The sequence below is a fragment of the Rhinoderma darwinii genome, chromosome 3 (genome assembly GCF_050947455.1).
Source record: "Rhinoderma darwinii isolate aRhiDar2 chromosome 3, aRhiDar2.hap1, whole genome shotgun sequence".
NCBI lineage: Eukaryota > Metazoa > Chordata > Amphibia > Anura > Rhinodermatidae > Rhinoderma > Rhinoderma darwinii.
In genome coordinates, this window is record NC_134689.1 from 93,700,314 (window position 1) to 93,721,899 (window position 21,586).

At 40.3% G+C, this 21,586-nt stretch overlaps 1 protein-coding gene across 3 annotated transcripts in view; it reads left to right on the forward strand.

Moving 5' to 3' along the window:
- The window catches only part of CPLX2 (complexin 2), a 176,461-nt gene extending 171,005 nt beyond the window's left edge, over positions 1-5,456 (forward strand). For 2 of the 3 annotated variants that reach the window (XM_075856467.1, XM_075856466.1), the window contains one exon: positions 518-5,456. In XM_075856467.1, coding sequence (XP_075712582.1) covers positions 518-715 — 198 coding nt within the window. In that variant the 3' untranslated portion in view covers positions 716-5,456. The remainder of the gene's footprint in view (positions 1-517) is intronic. The other variant, XM_075856465.1, reaches the window with a different exon arrangement.
- Positions 5,457-21,586: the final 16,130 nt, after the last annotated feature.

A 21,586-nucleotide genomic window follows, 5' to 3' on the forward strand; every position in this document is an offset into this window, starting at 1 on the left:
TCTGTGGGGGTCCCAGAGGTGGGGCCCCAGCGATCAGAAAATTATCACCTATTCTGTGGCTAGGTGATAATTTATGATTCTGGGAAAACCATTTTAATATCTTGCCTTCCTTTGATAAGATTGCATGTAGTTATAGGCCTAAATCTTTAGGTTGAACAGATTATGATAACAACATTTGATATGAAGACCTTGTATGGCAGTTACATTAATGTTCAGACACATATTTTCACTTTTCAAGCTAGTTATATATTTTGTATATATTAGACATATGTAGATATTGATATAGATTTTGATTTGAATCCACACAAGCTCGTCATAACACTAGCCCGACAAAAGTCAGAAGGGATGTGATGTCACCAATTTATCTCACTAGTTGACACAATGACTATGTAAGCATTTGTACTCTACTGCCAAAACTTTTGTGCATGTCTATGTATACTTTTTCGTTACCACTATACCTTTATTAGAATTTCATTACGTATTGTCTGCTTGAAAAGTTCTCAATTTCTACTTACAGTATGGTTTAAAAAAGAAAGAGGAGAAAGAAGCAGAAGAAAAGGCAGCCATGGAACAGCCTTGTGAAGGTAGCTTGACCCGTCCAAAGAAAGCCATTCCAGCAGGTTGTGGTGATGATGATGAAGAGGAAGAGGAAAGCATTTTGGATACTGTACTCAAGTATCTCCCAGGTCCTCTCCAGGACATGTTTAAAAAGTAACTATGGCCACCGAAGTGGACTTCTTATCTAGCTAAACATTTTCAGCTACAAAATACGGGACTATCTATGGAATCCTTGACTGCAAGAGATACATAAAAGCACACAGCTGGATAACACAAACAAGAAAAAAAACATTAATATAACACAAAACTTTCTTTACTGACAGACATAAATGCAGACGCATAGGCACAATTCGCACGCATATGTACATTCCGGAGAATACAAGGACGCAAAACTCAACTTCGAATTTCCTTTTTTTGGACATGGGTCTTTTAGCCTCACACTATGTTACATGGACCAAACCTGTCACTGCTGCTTGGTTTCAGCAGAGGCAAAATTTACAAGACTTTCCGGTTTCGGAGCTGTCATTGCTGAGCAGCGGTAATCATTGGATGAGTAGATAGGGTTAATGTTTGTGCCCTATAGGATCCAAGACTCCAATGCTCAACAATAACTGAAGGCCTATAGCCTTACGAGTGTTACTAATATGTGTAAACAATGGGCACCTCTCCCACAAGGATGAATTTTGTCACACACTGTGTGACATCTGGGAGCTTGGAATATGTCATGAGATGCATGTGGAGAAACCCTAGTGTGTTTTCATCTGTTCTGTAAACTGTATATTGTTTTCTTGTCACTCTTTATACTCGCCTTCCCTTAACTTAACCTTGCTAATGGGACCTGCAGTGTTTAGCTTCTCCGACACAGAATTTCTGATCCGTCAACATGCTTTGCACAGAAATTGTGGAGAGTTCGACACAAAATGAATCAAGCTATGGTGCCGTGTAGAAGTTGCATTCACCCTGCGGGTCTCTTAGCAATAATTTTCATAAAAAGGGAACAAGGGTCGGAAGCCTTGTGTGGTTCCTCACATGGATGCTGACTAGGATCATAGACTTCTCCTCAAAGTTTCTATGACTGTAATGCTGACTGCATGCTTAGGAAAATACAAGTGTTTGATGCCTTTTTGAAATTGCAAGCACTGTTTGTCTTAGTCCTGTGCCTATCACTGTATTTCTTGTTTACATTAATACCATGAGGACCAGAGTAGAGCTGTGAATCTAACATGTATATCGTTGTGTGCACTCAGCAGCCGCTCACTTCTTTATTTTCTACTGTGGGAGATCTTATTTTCTGTAATCAAACCAAAGTGATTTTATCTTGAAAGTTTATATTTGTCTTTGTCAGTCAATGTTTGTGTCCGACATTCCTAAGACGTAAAGGCATAATTCCTCTTCCCTTTTGCCATGGGACAAGGAAAAATGCCAAGGACCAAATGACAGATCCTATAAAGGAATAGCTAAATATTTTATACAATATCGCACAGGGTCTATAAGTCTTTGCTTCTATATACCCACAGCTGTGATTACATCCCATGTTTCCAAATGATGGATTTTATAAAGTCTGGTACATTCCATTGACCCCGTGATCAACAAAAGTTGGTTCATAGGACATATTATTAGTGAACTAGAGTAACGTTTTTACATTTACAGATATATACAGTATATATCTGTTTATATTAATATATTAATATTAAGCACTGTTTATATTAATAACCAATAGCCAACATTTATATTCACTGTGATGCTGTAAAACAATAAACATATGTCATAGAGAATTGTCTTTAAGGTCATACCCTTTAAATTAAATGGGTCGTAGACACAGACTACTTTCCCAGACATTACCCACAAGAAATTGAAAACAAATACCTTGCATTTAATTTACATCAGGACTGCTCTCTACCCCATATAAATGTATTATGTTTATTTTTATTAATTTACCAATAAATCACATTGAAGGAGAGTGCTCTGTCTGCCTGTAGCACAGCAGGAAGTCCTAGCATGATCAGAAGCACCAATCAGCAGCTGAGTTACATCCACCCAATCAGATGCATGTAAACAAACCCTGTGTCTGCATCTGGGAAACTCTCCTTTCAAAAATGCACAAGCCTCAGTAATAGCATACAATACAACACACTTTCGGGGACAAAAAAGGATATATACAATGCACAAAAAGCTAATTATTTCATCTTTTTAGGTGCTGGCGGTCCACTACATTCCAATATTGCATGTTATTACTTTACCATTTACAACCCCTTTAAATTCAGAAGTAATGATGACATAATGTGAAAGCAAAGCCTTTGCCACTAGATATTTCCATTTCTATAAAGTGTATGTGTGTAAACCTAATATCTGACAATGTTTTTCATAAATAGGGTTTGTATATATTTTGATAATTACTTGCATTCATAACTTAAAAAGTTAATTTTCTGTAGAATATTTAAAATATTACATTTAAAGGGGACAAAGGGCATTATATTGTAAAGTCATATGAAATGAATTTTAAATCTGTAGGTGTTTTCAATATAATATACAAAAATATTAGGAAATTTCCAGAATTTAAGAGCTGAAAATCTTTTAGTGGTCCTTGCAAATATTAATGTATATATTATAGTATATGTATGTGTGTATGTATGTATATGTGTGTTTATATATGTACATTGTATATATGTACATTGAGATGTTCGATGTTATCACTTATATTTCATGTGTGTGTTTATTGTCGCATACTATGAAATTGATAAATGTTTCATACATGCATGCTTCTGTTTCACAGTGATACCAAGCTGCCCATGTCACATGACTGGGAACGGCCAGCCGTGACCCGTCATTGGAGCCCTGAGGCTTCTGTAGGAGATAAAGCCATAAAGCCATTACTTGATGTCTTGTAAAGTCTGTTTTGTATATGTTCATTCTGTTCTGCACATGACCATATAGAATCCCACCAACTCCGCTAGAGGTTCTGTTAGGGACAAATCTGAAAGCAACCAAAATTGTCCAACATATTTTAGTTGTGAATGCAATATTAATATAGTATGGCACAGGAAATAATTTTTTTATGCATCAAAAATATAGGGATGAAGTATTCTGCATTGTATTTACCTTAAAGAAAATCTCCCACTTAGCACTTTATCTTAAAGTCAATATTGAAAATATGAGATAATAGAAAATGTTGTATAAAACTGTTTAGAAAATGGCTACGATAATAATAGAATACAGTCATAAACATGATAGACATGGAAATTGGACTTAAAATTTTACCACTTTCAAAAAAATCACCCGTAAGTAAGAATCCTTGAAGTATCCTCCTAGAATTAAAGAGGCTCTGTCCCCCAAATTATAAGTGCTCTATCTCCTACATAATCTGATCGGCACTGTAATGTAGATAACAACAGTGGTTTTTATTTTGAAAAACTATATTCAAGTTATGAGCAATTTTAGATTTATGATAATTAGTTTCTTAATAGACAACTGGGCGTGTTTTTACTTTTTACCAACTGGGCGTGGTACAGAGGAGGGTATGACGCTGACCAATTAGTGACCAATCAGCATCATACACTTCTCATTGTTCCAGCCCATTGTTACAGTGTGATTGGGCAGTGAAAGAAGCTGGGCTTGAACAATGAGAAGTGTATGACGCTGATTGTTCACTGATTGGTCAGAATCATACACTCCTCTGTACAACGCCCAGTTGGTAAAAAGAAAAAACACGCCCAGTTGGTCATTAAGAAACTAATTAGCATAAATCTAAAATTGTTCAGAACTTGTTTCAAAATGATCATTTTTCTAAATAAAAAACACTGTTGTTATCTACATTACAGCACCGATCAGATTATGTAGGAGATAGGGCATTTATAATCTGGTGACAGAGTCTCTTTAAACTCTCAGATTATTACTAATTCTTTTTACCAGGATTTTGGCTTCATCTGATAGTGGAAAACTTTGGTGACAACCAATATAGTACCTATTATAGCTCCTGTATTTATAGTTGTCACCTAGTTTTTAGATTAAAAGGAAAATTATAAATACACCCCCCTACCACTGTATTACTAAGCTGATTTGACAGTTAAATGGCTTAGCTTTTCCCAAAAACAATAAACAGGATTCATATGAATACCTCAGAGATTTATTATTAGTGGTGATTTTTTTTTATTATTTAAAGGGCAAATGCTATGTAATATTGCCATTTCTAATATTTGTATTCTCTTTCTATGTATTCCAAACAGTTTCAATCTTGTAATGGGGCAAGCTTTGCAGATCCCTCTTTTAGAACCCGGTTTTCTTTGAAGCCATATTCCAATGTAGGGATGAGTAAATCACTCTCAAGGTTCAGATTTTATACAAATTTTCTTCCTAGGTTTATAAGTCATTAAATTTGCAGACCTAAAAAATAATTTTACAATAGATATTATTTTAAATTCACAATGCCAATGTAGTCGGAAAAATGTGTTACATACACTACATGCAATCAAAATGTACCAACGCAAAGGCAAACTGATGTGTCAAAAATTTTACTGACCAAATATGAAATATTATAAATAATTGGCAAAACTGAATTGCAGGAGATTTACTCACCTCTTCTGCTATAACTGCAATATTTCTTCATTATATGAATTGTGTGAAAGTGAGTTGGATTTTGTAAATGTCAAAAAACCTGTACTAAAAAGTGGGTTCCTTACATGCTGATGTTTTTGGGTTTTTTATGCTATAAAGTCACCTCATACTCTTAAATAATAAAAATGATTGAACACCACATTAGTGTAATGAGAAAAATAACTCCAGCTTTACATCCAGTAAGAAAGGTCATGTTGATCTTCATCTGGTTTATTACCTTGTCTACACCTGGTTTCTGAATCTACATTTCCATGAACGGGTGCTAAAGATGTATATGAGCAAAGCCTGCATGTATGGGTCGCCAATGTCTCCTGTTAGGCTGCACAAAGTTTACACTATAAAAGTAGATCACTATATAATCAGAGACCTCTATAATATGGTCATATGTAATTTTGAGCCACTTGGTATGGCGTATTTATTACCATCTTGGCCTTAATGAGGAGATAGTTTCTTATGTATGTCTCCAAGTCTCGATTATTTTCAAATATATCCCGAAAGTGCATGGAAGGTGAAACCAAGCAAAAGATGTGGTAAAAACCATAATTCTAGCAGCCTGAATCCCTAGCATTCAGCTCATCTTCAGGGGATCTGCATTAGGAACGAGTTGTTTTGATGGGAAAATCCCTTTAAGATTCCAGTTCATGTACTCAATCTGCAGATTAACATTTCAGAATTTCAACACCATGTTTCACCATTAAGCACACCTACAGATCTAAACAGGTTCTTAGGATATAACTGGCATTTTAGTGGGTTGGATGTTATTGGTGAAAAATGAAAAAGCTATGCATGGACCCTACATCTTATTATCAATTATTTCACATACCATCATGGACCCTGTGTCTAACAATCAATGATTTCACATAGCATCTAAAGATGCCATGTTATATAGAACCTGTATACAGAAGAAGAGTATTTTCATTTGTATAGTGAGATCGCTTTATCTAGCACATTTATCTTTTTGTTCATTTAGAAGGATTTATTCCAACTACTTAAAATTTTACCTATTTGGCTTTTTAATCTGTTTCTGGCATTGAAAAGAAAAATGAATGGGTACGAAAATAACACAGACAAATTTGTAACAAGTGTATTCATTTGATTTTTCTTTTTGTCTTAAAATCTACTTCTGACTCTTCATTTTTGTTCTCGGCAGCACGCTGCATTTCTTGGTCCGTTTAGGCCTAATAATCTATTACTGGTCTGTTAACAGATCTCATTGAGTTGGATTTGATGATTATAGATACTGTAGCAATTAGATTTCTATCTGCTTGTCATCCATTTATTTTACAGGAAACTGTAAAATGAACTCCTCAGTTTCACAGAACAGGAAATAAAATTGTAGGTTATTTAAGAAAAATAAACCCAGCATGTAGGACAAGCACATATCATGGTGGACAGGCGGGGAAAAAACAACTGTGAGTTTGAAATGCTGCAGAAGTAGGTTAATATGAACTGTGAAGACAGTACTTGATTTTTATTTTTTATGGCCTAAGGTCCCTTTAGAAACCATCGATGAATAATTGGTGGCTTGAGAAGTCATCCACTGAGGATGTGATGGTCATTTCCATCAGGACGATCCTCAATGGGTAAGAAGCACCATTATTGTCTAGATTTGGCTCTAGTAAGAGCTGTGTGCTGGGTAGCAATGCCTTGTGTCAAAGTTGCTACAAGCAGCATTTACATTTACCAATCATTCTGCCAATAATGATACATTTTATTTAGATACGACCGATGAAGATCGACAATAAATGATAGTTTTATCATTTACTGCTGATCTTCATTTACACAAGGAAATTACTGCTTTGATCGTGTCGAAAAAAATAAAAATAAATGTGCTTATTGAAATTTAGAGTTTATTTTTACATAACTTGAAGAAAAGAGTGCATGTTGACTTATAGAAAAGTGTGTCTATACATATCTATAAAGATATACCTTCCTTTAGAAATCTTGCTGGCACCTAGATAAGAATAAATAAAATCAATAAATACCACTATTGAGGATGTGAGACCAGCTTTGCATAAGAAGGACATGGCTGTACTGGAGTGGGCGCAGAGGAGGGTGACCAAGGTAAATAATGGAATGGGTGGATTGCAGTACCAAGAAAGGTTATAAAAATTGGGGTTATTCAATATGGAAAAAGACAGTTTAGGGGCAATTTTATGACTACATATTGGTATATCAATGGACAGTACAGAGATCTCTTTAATGATCTTTTTACACCTTGGCCTTTAGCCATGCTCTACATCTAGAGGAAAGAAGGTATCACCAACATCATAGACCAGGATTCTTTACTGTAAGAGCAGTGAGACTTTGGAAGTCTCACAATTTATGGGTACTAGATTACGGGAGATGGGTCATTGATTCAGGGATTGCTATATTTTAAAAACCAAAAAAGCAAAAAATATTTTCCAAAACAAACCAGGCACTCTTTGGGATATGAATAATTATGTACAAATTTTATTAAATTCTCTAAAAATATATATTTTTTAAGATTTTTTTGTCTCTTTCCTCTTTTTTTTTAATAATATCAGGGCAAAAGGTTTGAATAAACATCTCATGCCCAGGATACCAACACATATGCTTATAGCAATTCTTCCATTAATTTATCCCACTCTATAGGCAATGATACATCATGATAAATATTTTGTAAGATATAGAGTCAATACACATGATATCCAAGAATCAAATCAAAATATTTTGCTGAAAAGTCTTTTCCATGTAACTTGTATTCGAAGACCGCTGGTCTCAATTCACACTTGCATTTTTTCACATTTCTATATTTCAATCAAGAACTAGCAAAAACAGTTCCTCTTATGGAACAGTTCTCCTTTTCAAATAAAAAGGAGGGACCCAATAGACATAAACCATGGATGAGGAGAAATACATATACCTCAACGGATGGGGAAACGACTAGTGACATATCAAGTGATAACAAGATGGGGAAACACACTAGAGTAGAGGACACACAAACTAAGGTCTCTTTTTTAGGGGATCGAAACAGAGGAAGATCCGGAGAGGAAAAATCATTAGAGAAAAGAGGAGGGCCGAATACAAGGCAACGATGGGGGAAGATAGAAAATAATGCAAACAATGTAATTAATTTAACAGAATTTGTTTTAACAAACGATCCTATCGCCTTATTAAATCGCGGGCTAGGATTTTCCCCAGTCACCCCGGGAACAAATTTGAGATCTATAAGGATTTGCATCTATTCTTGAGAGAAATTATTTTGAGACTTTGGCATGGGGAGAGAGAAAAGGAGAGAAAAATTTAGATAGTCCCATAGAGATATTCCCCTTGGATGAGAGGATTGGATCTAATTTACAGCCTAATCTTGGATTGGCGGATATGAATGCCCTATTAGACTTAAACGAATTATGGAAGGAAAGCCATGCCCCTGGGGATATGGAAAATACCGAAATGTATACGGTTGATCTTATCCCGGAGTTCACGGGACTACGAAAAAAGAGTAGCACAATGCCCAGTGTCTGCTCCAATAGATGCACTCATGCTTTTATGGAGGCTATGCATAGGAATATTGATCTCTCATTGACTGGTCTCCCTTCCTAAGTGAGGACAACTTGACTAAAAAGGAATGGAAAGCATTAAAAGAATTGCGAAATCTCAAAGATATTATAATAAAACCAAGCGATAAGGGTGGGAATGTTGTCCACCTCAGGGAGGAATACTATGTCGGTGAGATCAAAAGACAACTAAACACTGAATTCTATATCACTCTAACCTATAACCCCATTCCAGACTTGACACGTATACTGAACAGAAAACTTATGTTTGCTTTAGATGAGGGCCTAAGAAGTAGACAAGAATTCCAATATCTGGAAATTAAGGAGCCACGGATGCCTACTGTAATGGCAGGGGGTAGGGAGACGGACAAGTGAGCCCTAATCTACCCGCCACTCTGTCCCTGCCTACTTGCAACGACCCGCCCTAGGCGACGGGGTACAACTGGGCGGCGGTCCCTGCGCTCAGTAAGTGCACGACAAACACGACAAACATACAAAGGAACACAAGCAAGGAAAAGGGGCCGTTGCCCACGGCAACACCGTGAGCAACCAGAGTGGTGAACGAGCCGAGTCAAGCCAGGAGTGTGCGAGGTACAAAACGAAAAGCAGAAGAGTAGTCGGTAAGCCAGGGTCTGTATGGAGCAGGATCAAAAATAGCAGGAGCTGTAGCTGGGCCAGGAAACCACAAGGAAAGAATCACAAGCACCGAGGGACAGGAAGTGCAGGCTTAAATAGACCGAGGGCGGGAGCTAGCTGAGTCTGGCCAGGTTACGATAGGCTCTCCCACTCCTAAGCCTGCCAGCCTGAATGGTGGAAGCAGGAGTCAGTCTCAGGGATGTATTCTCAGGTGCTGACTGATTAGTTCTGGGAGTTAACCCCGAAGCTGTGCCTGGCAGATCCTTTACACCTACTATATATGTACTTCCCAAGGTGCACAAAAATAGAGATACCCCACCTGGCAGGCCAATTATTTCAGGCTGTGATGGCCCGACTGATCACCTTGGGAAATACATAGATGAAAAACGTAAACCATTTGTGGGCATGCTTCCCTCTTTTGTTTTGGATACAGGAGATCTCCTTAGTAAATTAGAAAATGTTACAATTGAAGGTGACTTTTTGCTTGTGGGATTGGATGTGGAATCGTTGTATACCTCGATCCCCCATGAAGCTGGTTTAAAGGCTGCTGCACACTTTCTGAAAAAGCGAGGAGAAGAATGGGCTCATCAAAATGAATTTATCATTGAAATGTTGGAATTTGTCTTGAACCACAACTGTTTTTCATTCGATGACAAATATTATCGTCTAGTACAGGGGACAGCCATGGGGTCCTCCTGTGCACCATCATATGCATGCCTACACTTAGGATGGTGGGAAGAATTTATTGTATACCCTCACCCCCTCTTCAGAAAATGTTCAGCCACCTGGTTCAGATATATGGACGATGTCCTCTTATGCTGGAAAGGATCTGTAGAATCCCTGGAAGAGTTTATTAAAGATCTTAATACTAATAATCTGAATATCTTTTTGATGTTTACTTTCAACCAAACTATCATTAGTTTTCTTGACCTCAATATCTACAAGGAAGAAAATAAACTTATGACCACTACCTTTCGTAAACCCATATCAGGAAATAGCCTTCTGCCAGCAAGTAGTCATTATCTACCTTCCCAAATTAGGGGAATTCCAATAAGTGAATTCCTTCGAATTAGACAAAATTGCTCTAAATTTGAAGATTTTAAAGGTGAGGCTCAAGACTTAACATCCCGTTTTGTGAATAGGGGGTACCCCAAAAAATGTATAAAAAAAAGTATATAATCGAGCCATAAGATATGATAGGAGGGAAATCCTTGATAGGGTAAAAAAAAGATAAGTGTGATAATAGGGTACGTTTCATTTAAAGGTATGGATCTCATTGGAATCTGTTACGTAACTTACGGAGGATTGGTTCAATAGTTGGGGATATACCAAGTATGGTCCCAAGGAAAGCTCCCACTTTGAAAAATCTCTTAGCGAGTGTAATGATTGGGGTAAGGAAACAGACAAGTGAGCCCTAATCTACCCGCCTCTCAGTCCATGCCTACTTGCAACGACCCGCCCTAGGCGACTGGGTACAACTGGGCGACGGTCCCTATGCTCAATAAGTGCACGACAGACAAACAGACAAGGGTACACAGAAGCAAGGGAAAAGGGGCAGTTGCCCATGGCAACACCGTGAGCAACAAGAGTGGTGAACGAGCCAAGTCAAACCAGGAGTGTACGAGGTACCAAACGCAGAGCAGGAGAGTAGTGAACAAGACGAGTCAAACCAGGAGTGTACGAGGTACCAAACACAGAGCAGGAGAGTAGTCAGTAAGCCAGGGTCAATATGAAGCAGGGTAAAATGGTACAAGAAGCTGCAGCAAGGCCAGGAAACAAAACGAGAAGAATCACAAGCAAGGAGGAACAGGAAAGGCAGGTATAAATAGACAGAGGGCGGGAGCTAGCTCCGTCTGGCCAGGCTATGATAGGCTCTCCCACTCCTAAGCCTGCCATCCTGAGTGGTGGAAGATGGAGTCAGTCTCACAGACATAGAAGCATGTGCAGACTGATTACCTATGGGCGTGGATACAGAAGCTGTGCCTGGCAGATCCTTAACAGTACCCCCCCCCCCTTTTATGAGGGGCCACCGGACCCTTTCTAGATGGACCTGGTTTATTGGGGAAACGAAGGTGGAACCTCCTGACCAATACCCCAGCGTGAACATCCCGGGCGGGTACCCAAGTCCTCTCCTCAGGCCTGTATCCTCTCCAATGGACCAGGTACTGGAGGGAGCCTTGGACCATCTTGCTGTCCACAATCTTGGCCACCTCGAATTCTATCCCCTCAGGGGTGAGAACAGGGACAGGAGGTTTCCTCGAGGGAACCAAGGACGGGGAGCAGTGTTTAAGGAGGGAGGCATGAAACACGTCGTGTACTCGAAAAGATGGGGGCAACTCCAGTCGGAAGGAGACAGGATTGAGGACTTCAATGACCTTGTACGGCCCTATAAAATTTCTTGGACGGGACTTTAAGGCGCAAGTTCTTTGACGATAGCCACCACCAGATCCCCGACCATAAACAAGGGGTTAGCAGAACGTCTTCTATCTGCCTGAGTTTTTTGTATGCTCTGGGACGCCTCTAGGTTCTTCTGAACCTGGGCCCAGACTGTGCACAGTTCCCGATGAACGACCTCTACCTCGGGATTGTTGGAACTACCAGGTGAAACGGAGGAGAACCGTGGATTAAACCCAAAATTACAGAAAAAGGGGGAGACCCCTGACGAGTTACTGACCCGGTTATTAAGGGAAAATTCGGCGAAGGGAATGAATGAGACCCAATCATATTGATAGTCAGAGATAAAACACCTTAAATATTATTCTAGAGACTGATTAGTCCTCTCAGTTTGGCCATTAGTTTCAGGATGGAAGGCAGAGGAGAAGGACAGATCAATCTCCAACTTTTTACAGAAGGCTCTCCAAAACAAAGAAACAAATTGTACCCCTCTGTCAGAAACAATATTGACAGGGACCCCATGGAGACGCAGGATGTGTTTGACAAACAAGGTAGCTAACGTCTCAGCATTGGGTAGTTTTTTGAGGGGCACAAAGTGGCACATCTTACTGAAGCAGTCTACTACAACCCACACCACCGACTTGCCTTGAGATGGAGGTAAATTGGTGATAAAATCCATGGAGATATGGGTCCAAGGTCTCTGGGGAATGGGCAAAGAACGCAATACGCCCGCTGGTCGGGACCTGGGAGTCTTGGACCTAGCACAAACCTCACAAGTGGCGACGTAGGCCTTAACGTCTTTAGGCAACCCAGGCCACCAATAGTTTCTGGCAATGAGGTGCTTGGTACCCAGGATGCCTGGATGACCAGATAGTGTGGAGTCATGATTTTCCCTAAGTACCCTTAGCCGGAATTGCAGGGGAACAAACAGCTTGTTCTCAGGAAGGTTCCCGGGAGCTGAACCTTGATCAGCAGCAATTTCAGAGACTAAATCAGAATCAATAGAGGAAATGATTAAACCTGGAGGCAAAATACAAGCAGGATCTTCCTCCGAAGGAGGGCTGGCCATGAAGCTACGCGACAGTGCATCAGCCTTAATATTTTTAGACCCAGCCCTATAGGTAACCAAAAAATTTTATCTGGTAAAAAATAACGCCCATCGAGCTTGTCTCGGGTTTAGCCTCCGGGCAGATTCTAGGAAAACCAGATTCTTGTGGTCGGTAAGGACCGTTACCTGGTGCCTAGCCCCCTCCAGGAAGTGGCGCCACTCTTCAAATGCCCATTTAATGGCTAAGAGTTTGCGGTTGCCAATATCATAGTTACTCTCAGTGGGCGAAAACTTCCTAGAGAAGTAGGCACAGGGACGGAGATGTGTGAGGGACCTGGTACCCTGGGACAAGACAGCCCTAACTCCCACCTCGGACGCGTCAACATCCACTATAAATGGCTCCATTTGGTTGGGCTGAACCAACACCAGGGCCGAGATAAAGCACTTCTTAAGGACCTCAAAAGCCTGGACAGCCTCATGAGGCCAGCGGAGGAGATCAGCTCCCTTGCGAGTGAGGCCCGTAAGAGGCTTAGCGATGACCGAGAAGTTAGCAATAAATCTCCTGTAATAATTAGTGAACCCCAAGAAGCAATGTAACGCCTTAAGGGAGGCAGGTTGGACCCATTCCGCCACAGCCTGGACCTTGGCGGGGTCCATGCGGAATTCATGAGGAGTGAGGATTTGACCCAAAAATGGTATCTCCTGCACCCCAAATACACATTTTTCGGTCTTCGCAAACAGTTTGTTTTCCCGAAGGACCTGGAGCACCTTCCTGACATGCTCAATGTGGGAGGACCAGTCCTTGGAAAACACAAGTATGTCATCAAGGTACACTACAAGAAATACCCCCAGGTAATCTCTTAAAATCTCATTAATGAAATTCTGGAAGACCGCGGGAGCATTACACAACCCAAAGGTCATGACGAGGTATTCAAAATGAACTTCGGGCATGTTAAACGCAGTCTTCCACTCATCCCCCTCTTTGATGCGGATAAGTTATACGCCCCCCGTAGATCAAACTTAGAGAACCATTGGGCCCCCTGAACCTGATTAAAGAGATCAGGAATCAAAGGAAGGGGATACTGGTTCCTTACAGTGACCTTATTCAAGTTACGGTAGTCAATGCATGGCCTAAGACCACCATCCTTCTTCCCTACGAAGAAGAAGCCAGCACCTACCGGAGAAGTAGAGGGGCGAATGTAACCCTTGGCCAGGCATTCCTGGATATACTCTCTCATGGCTTCACGTTCGGGACAAGAGAGATTAAATATCCTACCCTTAGGGAGCTTAGCTCCTGGTATCAAATCGGACGATAATCCCTGCATCAACAGTACAGAGCACTGCTCCAAATGCATGGAGCCAACAAGGAGTTCAAAAACAGGGGTATGCTGTGTAAAATAACCATTAGCAAGAGGAGTGGAGTCGATACCCACTACCGGGACAGGTTTAGGCAAATCAATCAAAGGCATAGCTAGAGACATAGCATATTCCACAGACATGATATTAGCAGACAACCCTGAATCCACGAAGGCACTGCCGGTAGCAGACCTACCACCAAAAGAGACTTGAAAGGGAAGCAAGATTTTATTACGTTTCATATTTACGGGAAATACCTGTGCGCCCAAGTGACCTCCCCAATGATCACTTAGGCGCAGAAGTTTTCCGGCTGCTTATTCTTACGCCTAGGACAGGTGTTCACTTGATGCTTGTCATCCCCACAATAGAAGCAGAGACCATTCTTCCTGCGGAACTCTCTACGTTGTTGGGGGGACACGGAAGCCCCGAGTTGCATAGGTACCTCCGAGTCTTCCGTGGAAGAACGAAGCAACGGAACCTCGGGAGGCATCATGGGGGAGTCAGAGGAGAAAACACAAAAACGTTCACGTTGTCGTTCCCTGAGACGTCGGTCAAGTCGTACCGCTAAAGCTATAACCTGGTCTAGGGTGTCAGAAGAGGGATAGCTAACTAGCAGGTCTTTCAGGGCGTTCGACAGACCCAACCTAAACTGGCACCTTAAGGCAGGGTCATTCCACCGAGAAGCTACGCACCACTTCCTAAAATCAGAGCAATACTCCTCAACAGGTCTCTTACCCTGACGTAAGGTCACCAGCTGACTCTCGGCAAAGGCAGTCCTGTCAGTCTCGTCATAAATGAGTCCGAGAGCAGAAAAGAAAAGATCAACGGAGGAAAGTTCAGGGGCGTCAGGAGCCAAGGAGAAGGCCCATTCTTGGGGCCCTTCCTGGAGCCGGGACATAATTATACCCACCCGCTGGCTCTCAGAACCTGAGGAGTGGGGCTTTAAACGAAAATAGAGACTACAACTCTCCCGAAAGGAGAGAAAAGTCTTCCGGTCCCCTGAGAACCGGTCAGGCAACTTGAGGTGGGGTTCAAGAGGTGAGGTGAGGGGCACTACCATGGTAGCATCAGGCTGGTTGACCCTCTGAGCCAGGGCCTGGACCTGTAGGGAGAGACCCTGCATTTGCTGAACCAGGGTCTCAAGGGGGTCCATAGTAGTGTGAGGGACCAGGGTAGAGTAGGTATATGGGCTTGTGATTATGTAATGATGGGGGTAAGGAAACAGACAAGTGAGCAGTAATCTACCCGCCACTCAGTCCCTGCCTACTTGCAACGACCCGCCCTATGCGACGGGGTACAACTGGGCGACGGTCCCTACGCTCAATTAGTGCACGACAGACAAGGGTACACAGGAGCAAGGGAAAAGGGGCAGTTGCCCACGGCAACACCGTGAGCAACAAGAGTGGCGAACGAGCCGAGTCAAACCAGGAGTGTACGAGGTACCAAACGCAGAGCAGGAGAGTAGTGAACAAGCCAAGTCAAACCAGGAGTGTACGAGGTACCAAACACAGAGCAGGAGAGTAGTCAGTAAGCCAGGGTCAATATGAAGCAGGGTAATATGGTACAAGAAGCTGCAGCAGGGCCAGGAAACAAAACGAGAAGAATCACAAGCAAGGAGGAACAGGAAAGGCAGGTATAAATAGACAGAGGGCGGGAGCTAGCTCCGTCTGGCCAGGCTGTGATAGGCTCTCCCACTCCTAAGCCTGCCATCCTGAGTGGTGGAAGATGGAGTCAGTCTCACAGACATAGAAGCATGTGCAGACTGATTACCTATGGGCGTGGATACAGAAACTGTGCCTGGCAGATCCTTAACAGCGAGTTCTGAATTCAAAAGAAAGACCTTAGATAATGAAACATGGTTAAATAAATGCCCAAAGGGGATGTACATGTGTGGCTCTTGTAATTGTTGCAAATATGTTCTTAAATCCGATACCTTTTTTGATAGTGAACGCAAAAGAGAATTCAAGGTTTATAATTTTATCAATTGTCGTTTAACTATGGTGGTGTATTCAATCATAAGCCCATGTGGTAAACAATACATTGGAGAGTTACATATAAGAATAAGCGAAAATCTTTCTGACATTACATAGGGTGAAATGAAAAGCCCATTGGCAGTATATTTTAAAATACATCACAGACAATCGCCTAAGGGTTTAAAATTTATGGGGATTTATCAAATTCTTGAGGATAGAAGGGGTGGTGATCGCAAACGTATTCTTTTACAGAAGGAAACCATGTGGATTTACACATTGGGAACTCTAAATCCCAGGGGACTAAATAACTAAATAAAATTCAATATGTTTTTATGACATGCTTACCTCTTTCCCTTGGTGGCAGATATATGGACTTTTTCGGGGTTGGCTGTATATCAGCCTCCCTGGCTTCCCCTACGGACTGATCACCAAGCAACTTATTCTCAAACTGGCTGATTTAACGTGATCTGGGTAAATACTTTGAGAAATACTATTTTCCCTTGAAGTGAAAGGCTTTCATTTTTTGAAATAGGAATGGATAAATCCATATGACCTATGAACTATGTAACTTGATTATTTCTGCCTCTGAATGGTGGGGACCTGGTCCTCACAGATTTGTATCTGGAATGAACTTACTCCCTGCCATCCGGAGGCAGACATCAAATCATTTAAATTTTTCTAAATTAATGAAACCCTGTAGGACACTTTCTCTGGTTTCGAAAATAAAAAATAAAATTTAATATACTTGTTTCCACCCTTGGTGGGTGATGCGTGGATTTTTCTGGGCTGGCTGCATACCAGCGTCCCACGATTTCTCCACGCACCAACTACCAAGTTATTTATTTTCAAACTATTAGATTTGGTGTGATCTAGGAATATATTTGAAAATCTCTCTTTTTTCTTAAGTAAAGGTCTTCCTTCAGAAATACCCTTATAATGTGACAAATTGTAAGACTGGTGGATGGTGTCTGTCTGTGAGTGGTGGGGACTTGGTCCTTTCAGAAATTATTTTTTTTTTAAATTGGACTTACTCCCTGTCACCCGGAGGCAGACGACATATCATTTAGTTTTCTAATAAATGAAACTCTGTAGTATACTTCCTCTCATCTTTAAATAAATAGGTATCCCACCATTTTGGAATTCATGGATATGCCCCTGGTCAGTGGGGGCCCAGTCCCATGACTTTGGGGTGTAGCATGGATTCCTTTAAAATTATTGAAATGGCTTTATTTTTATTTTATTTATTTAAATATATATTATTATTTTTTATTATTTAATTTTGGCCTTTTACTTTATTTTTATTACTTATACTTTATATCATACCTTTTTTATAATTTATTTGAGTTACTATTTAGGACACTGTTGATCACCTATATGCACGACAAAGATAAAAGATAAAAAATTTGACTTTGTATTGATTGTGGGTATACATTTTAAGTACCCTTTGTATATGCATATATTCTGAAATAATTTTCTGATTGAACATTTATGGGAATTTATAAAAATAAGAAAAAGACATGCATGATATTATGTCTCTAGTACAAACTTCTGTAACAGAATTAGTATTTAATGATATTTAAACAAATGGGTCTTGTGCCCTTTAAATTCGGCACTATAAAGATTCCAGACTTTACTGAATCCATGGAATAGCTCTGAGGAAATCCCGGTCCAGGATCAAACGCGTCAGCTGATTAATTAACTTGCATCCGGCAGGTAATGACGTCAACATTGCCCTGCAGTCTCCAGCGTTGCTGAAAATACAACGTGGAAACCAGCACAGCGCGATACTGACCTTTCTGGGTAAAAGTGTGCTTCTCTTTTAACTTTATTCACCTTCATGTGAAATCTCGGCTGCCCCCGAGTACCTGGAAGTTCAAGCCTTATAAATAAGCATTGTGAATGCAATTCTAGCATACACTACGCCTTGAGTTCCATCCAGCTCCAAATTAGCTTTTAAAAATCATCCTATGAATACGAGCAGCTCGGAGTAGCAAAAACACACAGACACGTTACTGTATGAAAATGCTTCTACTTTATTCTTATCAGCACGGATATTTATAACAAAATTTCAACAACAAATGAGTCAGAAAGTTTAGATAAAGTTCCACAACTTAATTGGCTCTTAGGGGGGCCGTTCCCTCATCTTCCCAATTATTGCTGCGTAGCTTTGCACACAGCACTGATTCTCCATTTTAATTCTTATTATTGCTGCGTAGTGTTTTGCACACGCACTATGATTCTCCATTTTAATTATTATTATTGCTGCGTAGTGCTTTGCACACGGCACTACTCCTTAAAGTCCCAGAGCATCTACCTTCTAATATAACTAGCTTGTACAAGCATATAAGGATATAAGTATATAAGATATACATTAAGTCTAAAACACTTTGGAAAATATTTTTGCTTTCACATTTCCCCCCTTTTGTGACTTTATAGGTCTGGTAATCTTTACCTGCCTCTAATTTCACAACAACCTGTCACTTATCTCCAGAGACCTCGCTGTGAGAGCTCTCCGTATCTTATAAAACACATAACAATTAAAACAAGTCATAATAACAAAAACAATCATAATACATATTAATAGTTGGAATAAATAGCTTAACACTGAACTGGCAGAAAACCCTGTGTACAGTACATATATATCATACCAGTGATGTCCTCCTTAATCTGGGATCCTAAATGTCTTCCCACTTATAACAGCATTTATTTTGACTGTTTGTAGTGTAACATTATGTCTCCTAACCATCTCTTTTAACTCTTCTGCGTCTTTTAGAACTTTGTTCAACTCATCTAAGGGGAAACTAATATTAAGTGTTGGCAATGGGTCCGGTACCCATACTGTGCTTACAATCTCATCCAAATCCGGGAGAAATACAATAGTCTGGTTCTTCCATTCTATATAACTAACATTAAATGTACATCCAGAAAAGGGTACCTGTAATAAAAAGGTTTTAGTGTGTTGGGTCCTCCGTAACCATACATACACTCTGTGGTTTTATCTCTATATACAAACATTTTCTGTAAGATGGGGGAGGCTCTCCCACAAGCATATTTGCCACTCTCCCTTCTCACTCCCTGTTCTTTCTCTACAAGCTTCATATGGGAGCCCAAAATCAAAGATAAAACATATGAAATCAACATAACTTGTGTTAAAGGAAATGACTTTCTTATTCACTACAAAAGAACCAAGATGGGAACTCCAGACAAAATGGCTGCTGCACAAAACTAAATCATTTAAACATTATCATAATCACTTTCACATCATACATATCTTTGTAATTCGGCATCCTGCTTGATAATTCACAATGTAATTTCATACAGAGAATATAAGCAAATAAACCGTCCTTTACAAACCCTCCCTTTTCTCTTATTTTAATTACAGAAATTATATATTATGATTATAATACTCAAACAATATATCAATAGGGCCACAACTTATATGATGCCATCACCAATGTCCAGTTTGGGTATGGGGTCCCACTAGTGTATTGACAAGTCTTGTACATCATCATTATCATCATCATCCTCTTCTATCTTCTGTTCTTCACTGACTGTCGGCCTCAGGGTAACCCATACAATTGTGGAGTCAGACTGCACAGTGGTGTCCAATGGGGGATTTATGATTACCCCCTCCTAGTCACTTACTTATTAAAACGCTTGATACTGCTGACAGATTCACTCAGGTCTTTGGTCTTTACTTTGATCTTTGCTGATGTCATCAGGACTTGGTTTGGTCCTTCTCGTCTGTTAGACACCGTCTCTCTTAGTATACGTCACCGGGCTATGCACAACACCTCATGCTGTGAGCCTGGTGTGAGATCCCACGTAGGCGGATTAGTGGGGTGTTATTGTGACCCCACAAACCCTCCGCTCAGCTGTCTTCTTACTTGTCTGGGCGGCTGCTTGGAATTGTGACACTTCCGTCAGTTCATGACAAACGCGTTGTACTGGCTCCGGCTGCGTTTGCCGCATCTCAGTAATGGAGTTCATCGTATTAAAAATCTTTTAGTTCATGTTTACTGGCACTTGCTGGGGAACCCCAACCCTTGTCAATTGTTACTAATCTGGTGATAACATCTACGTACTATAAAAGTTGTTCTAAGTACATACAATAACAATGTCAGGCCCTTAAACTAAATCAAACAAACAAACACCTTTTATATATGAAAAACTTCTCTGCTCCAATGGACAGGGCACCTAGAAGATATGTAATTATTGGGTACATTTCATTTGCACTTGGTGTCACCCTTTTCAGCAGGATTTGATCTGAGCTGATTGCCTGGAACATTTCCAGCTCACCAAAATATACACAGATTCCACATGTTTATCTGACAAATGTCGCAAACCAATTTTTCCTACTCTAATTTTTATTGCATGGGAAGGCCTCTCAAGGTCTGTTCTCTTTGTGGGAGGCGGGTATGATAAGGTTGGCACCGGTCTGCCAGGACTGTTCTGTAGGCAAATCAAACAGCTCTAACAGAATTTAGCAGCAACAGCTGTAAAGCCTGGGACATACCAATTAGATCTTACCAAATCGATCCTTGCAGTCTTGGGGCATATGTGAGGTCATACACCATCAATACAAGTGCTATCAAGAGTGCCTTGGGTGTTACCGGTTCACGTTCCCTTATCCGTCCACATTCTGTCAGAATCTGGTTCTCACGCCTTCCGCTCCCAGTTGGACTCTTCCTGTGGAGAACAAACTTTTTCATCGCATAAACATTAATTGATCTTAATTAGATAATTCAATTAGGGGGAAAAAAACATTAACAAATAACATCTTTACATTAAACGTTCACATTGAGCAATAACTAGAAGTGATACATGCAAACTCATTTTTCTTCTTTTATATATATATATATATATATATATATATATATATATATATATATATATATATATATATACATATACTGCACATAATTTTCTTTTCACAATTTTCCTTTCCAACAACAACAAAAAAAAGGAATAAATAAAAATGTTTTCAAATGGGAATATTCCATTTCTGTACCTTTATCTGACGCCTCCTATAGTCCAATACTGAGGCACGCTGGTCTAGAAATCTACATAAAACGTAACCACAGTTTTTACTTCTTGAATACAGTTATTAAACAAACTAAATTTGGGACAACATTTGGAGAACTACTGACATCTTATTGTACAAACATCAGTTCAATATTTTGGAGAACACTATTCCCCTGTCACTACACACAAGTTCTGCAGTGGGGACGATACAGGCCGGGCTTCAGGCCTCCCTGAGAACAGGTCTACACACACGATCACATTGTCATACACTTCTACCTCGGGTAATTGTATGTTCTGCAGTCGCTGGGACGGGTAATCTGGTCGGGCTGCACTTTTCACAGGTACCTTTGCTGTTTTACCTATGTCATGCCGTGCGCACATCATGCAGGCTGCTACAAACCTAGTGGTGGCATTATTGTATCCAGGGACAAGCCAATTTACTGATACCTGGCTGCACATTCTCT